The 4533-nt window shown below is 42.3% G+C and overlaps 1 protein-coding gene across 1 annotated transcript in view; it reads left to right on the top strand.

Moving 5' to 3' along the window:
- Positions 1 to 269: 269 nt before the first annotated feature.
- Positions 270 to 4533, top strand: part of LOC111980944 (caveolae-associated protein 1-like) — a 38162-nt gene continuing 33898 nt past the window's right edge. Inside the window, exon 1 of the mRNA XM_024012020.2 lies at positions 270 to 994. Coding sequence (XP_023867788.1) covers positions 485 to 994 — 510 coding nt within the window. The 5' untranslated portion in view covers positions 270 to 484. The remainder of the gene's footprint in view (positions 995 to 4533) is intronic.

Genomic DNA, 4533 nt, shown 5'->3' on the forward strand with positions numbered 1-4533 from the left:
GCCGGTAGGCGTTACCTGCGTGTTTTTCGATAGCCACTGATAATTTCTCGTAAAGTATTCATCAATATAGTCATTACCTGCCTAATTGAAAATCTAATTTAGTATCCAAGGAAATCTGCAAATAAAATCCTGCAAGTCTGCTGCACGTCATCTAGCTGTACACCTTGCAACAGTTGTGTCAAATTTAAAACTGGACAGACGTCACAGAATGAGAGAGAGAGAGAGAGAGAGAGAGAAAGACTGAGACGGCTGAGAATAAGAGAAAAAGGAGGAAAAGAAAGACAGCAAGAAGACAAGTAGACTAGAAAGTGGGAAGAGGAAAAGCGCCAAAGAAGTGGAAGTGGAAGTGTCCCTTCATAGAAAGGAAAAGTATTTGGATTTGAATTGTGGTCAGGGTGGCCCCTTAAAGTTTGTTCTCCCGGTAGTGTATTTTTATCCTGAGTGAGCGTGAGAGCTGAGCRGTGTGTGTTTGGACYTGACAGCCATGGCGGATCCAGCAGGCTTGCAGAAGGAGCGAGTGGCTCTGACCGAGGTGTCTGACGACGACGAGGAGGTGTCCCTGGTGGCCGCAGCGGTCCAGCCCGCCACCGACAGCGATGAAGACGACCTTTCAGAAGAAGTGGACCTGGTGCTGGCCACGGGCTCGGGCACCAAGAGTGAGGCGCAGGTAAACGGGGTCATGGTGCTGACTCTGCTAGACAAGATCATCGGGGTGGTTGACCAGATCCAACAGACCCAGAACGGGCTGGAGGCCAGACAGCAGGACATGGAGAAGTCCGTTTCTTGCATCCAGGGAGAGCTGGCCAAGCTGTCCAAGAGCCACACTGGCACRGCCAACACCGTCAACAAGATGCTGGACAAGGTGCGCAAGGTCAGCGTCAACGTGAAGACGGTCCGCACCAACCTGGAGAAGCAGGCGGGCCAGATCAAGAATCTGGAGAGCAACGAGAACGAGCTGCTCAAGAGACGACACTTCAAGGTTCTCATCTACCAGGTGAGAGTGGGAAACTGAGGGGTGTGTGTTCATACCAACAGGCTCTGAGGCAAGGCTGAATACAGGTGTGCTATCTTTTTTTGACCAGTTTGCTACAGCAGGAAAATAATGCTGCTGGAACAGGAAATGTGAATTAATATGTGGATTATAATTAATGGACATTTGTGTAGGGGYTGATACATTTTTAGTTAGGATAAATCAAGTCTGACATTTTTTTGTGGAAATTACAAACTTAAAAAWAAATATTGAACACAAAACAATTTTAATTTTCTGCTGCGCAGGAAAATTCTCTGCGGCAACAGAGTGGAAAAATGAGGGTAGCATATATGTAGTTTAGTAATGCTTATCCATGAAAGTAGAAAGTGTTAGCAGTGTATCAGTGATTGAGTGGATCAAAAGATGGATACACAGCCACTTGTGTATGGTAGATTGTAACAGTGGGTTGCGGTAGGCTGCTTCAGATGTGAGGTGGAGAAACCTTGTACAAGACCACTAGATTCCACCACAGGGTTGGGTGAATTCTCCATAATGCATGGGAAAATCATGAGCTGGTGCAAAATACACTCTGAACTTTATTATAAAGTTACAGCAACTGTTTTAACGTTCTCTCACCAGAGTGAGTGACTCCTCACTCAAGGATGAGTTTACCCTAAACTGGTAYTGCTCTAGCTGGTATACTTGGCCAAAGCTATTAGGCCTCAGGCTTTCCATGACCAGTGAGTTATTTAGACCAGTGAGGTATTTAGACCAGTGAGGTATTTAAACCAGTGAGGTATTTAAACCAGTGAGTTACTTAGACCAGTGAGTTACTTAGACCAGTGAGTTAGTTAGACAGTGAGTTATTTAGACAGTGAGGTATTAGACCAGTGAGGTAATTATAACCAGTGAGTTACTTAGACCAGTGAGTTATTTAGACCAGTGAGGTATTTAGACCACATGAGTTATTTAGACCAGTGAGGTATTTAAAAACCAGTGAGGTATTTAAACCAGTGAGGTATTTAGACCATGAGGTATTTAAACCAGTGAGTTAACTTAGACCAGTGAGTTATTTAGACCAGTGAAGGTATTTAGACCACTGAGTTATTTAGACCAGTGAGTATTTAAACCAGTGAGGTATTTAAACCAGTGAGTTATCAGACAGTGAGTTATTTAGACCAGTGAGTTATTTAGACAGTGAGTATTTAGACCAGTGAGTTATTTAAACCAGTGAGGTATTTAGGACCAGTGAGGTACTGAGACCAGTGAGTTATTTAGACCAGTGAGTTACTTAGACCAGTGAGTTACTTAGACCAGTGAGTTATTTAGACCAGTAAGTTATTTAGACCAGTGAGTTATTTAGACCAGTAAGTTATTTAGACCAGTAAGTTATTTAGACCAGGTAGTATTTAGACCAGTAAGTTATTTAGACCAGTAGTTATTTAGACCAGTGAGTATTAGACAGTGAGAGTTATTTAGACCAGTGAGTTATTTAGACCAGTGAGTTACTTAGACCAGTGAGGTATTTAGACCAGTAAGTTATTTAGACCAGTGAGTTATTTAGACCAGTAGAGTATTTAGACCAGTGAAGTATTTAGACCAGTAAGTACTTTAGACCAGTGAAGTACTTTAGACCAGTGAGGTATTTAGACCAGTGAAGTATTTAGACCAGTAAGTTATTAGACCAGTGAGTTATTTAGACCAGTGAAGTATTTAGACAGTGAAGTATTTAGACCAGTGAAGAAGTATTTAGACCAGTGAAGTATTTAGACCAGTGAAGTATTTTAGACCAGTTAAGTTATTTAGACCAGTGAGGTATTTAGACCAGTGAAGTATTTAGACCAGTAAGTTATTTAGACCAGTGAGGTATTTAGACCAGTGAGGTATTTAGACCAGTGAGTTATTTAAACCAGTGAGTTACTTAGACCAGTGAGTTACTTAGACCAGTTGAGTTATTATTAGACCAGTGAGAGTATTTAGACCAGTGAGGATTTCAGACCAGTAGATATTTAGACCAGTGTTTCTCAGCTCCGGACCTCGAGGTCCAACCGTACACATTTTTGCTGTAGGCCTGGACAAAAACACCTGATTCAACTCATTAGAGGGCTTGATGATTAGTTGACAAGTTGAATCAGGTGTGCTTGTCCGGGGCAACAATACAAATGTGTAAGGGTGTACTCGAGGACTGGAGTAGAGAAACACTGATTTAGACTAAAGGAGAGGAAGCTCTTGCTTGAGAGCCAAATGCTGATGCGATGTTGTAATTTATCATTTGAGATGAGCATGTAACTTATACTTTCATCTAAAACATAATGTCAAAGATTTCAACATTGGAGTTACGTGCATGTATCTCAACTTAGCATTCAGCCCTTTCTGAAAAACTCCAAACACTGTCTACCAACAGGAAATTATATTGCACAGATTGGCTATCCATGTTAAGTGTGTTAGTTAGTAGTGATACTCATCTTAGYCCCACTGGACACRTACTGGTTGAATCAACATTGTTTCCACATCATTTCAATKAAATTACGTTGAACCAACGTGGAATACATGTTGAACTGACGTCTGCCCAGTGCGGTAGTTTGTATGAAGAATGATACATGGAGTGAGTTCATTGACCTTTCCCAGACCATAGTGTCTCATGGTTGACCAATGCGRCTAATGCTATATAAAGCCAGACCTGTCGGACGAAATCAYAAGATGACACCATAAACACAGTAGTACCGRTGGTCCACATGTGATTAAACCAACGCCCTACCTATGACGACTGATTGTGACAGATAGTTGAAAGCCTCAACACAGTGTAAGATGAAGACKTAATTTTAGTCTTGAAGCGATGCCATGCTGCCTATTCATCATGGCCTATCTGGCTGGAAAACCCACAATAACTCTGTGTGAATATAGAACTGTGGAAAGAGTCAACTCTACTCTACTATAAGTAGTTGTAGCCTACAACTATATGCTCCTCGCAGGGCTAACCAAGCTGCTTTCAAAGCGTATCTTTTAATTCAGTGTATTTTTGTACTCACTTTCTGCATTACCATTGATTTCCAGAGTTATAATTTATTTGTTTACAGTATGCGCTTGGGGGTATTTATCTTYGTTTTACCTGAGCGTATACAGTGAGTGAAGATACAGTACATATATTGTTTCATGCTCAATATAAACTTGAGTATGCCCTGGTATGTATTCCTACATTCCTCCCTCACATGTATGGCTGTCTCTTTGTATTGCCCTCTCCATAGCAACAAGYGGGGGTACTTTTTCCMCTGTGTCTCAATACAGAGTAGCCTAATTACAGAGTACCAGGCTGTATACCTCCCAGTCACACCACTCCAGTGTACATACATAAAGTCCTAGTCAWGCAGAGGGATTCCGTTATGATGAGTGAGGGAAAGGGAAGGGAGAGAGTGTGAATGAGTGGCAGAGAGTTGAGTCTGAACAGCCCCTCTCTCTGTGGCAGCCTGCTACTCCATGGGCTGGTGGTTTTTTAGCCTTGCGTGCTGCAATGTCTGTCTAATGGCTTGCAGCTGGCAGCCTCATGGCAGGGCGAGACTTTGGGT

Source organism: Salvelinus sp. IW2-2015, linkage group LG20, assembly GCF_002910315.2.
Source record: "Salvelinus sp. IW2-2015 linkage group LG20, ASM291031v2, whole genome shotgun sequence".
In the NCBI taxonomy this organism is placed as follows: domain Eukaryota; kingdom Metazoa; phylum Chordata; class Actinopteri; order Salmoniformes; family Salmonidae; genus Salvelinus; species Salvelinus sp. IW2-2015.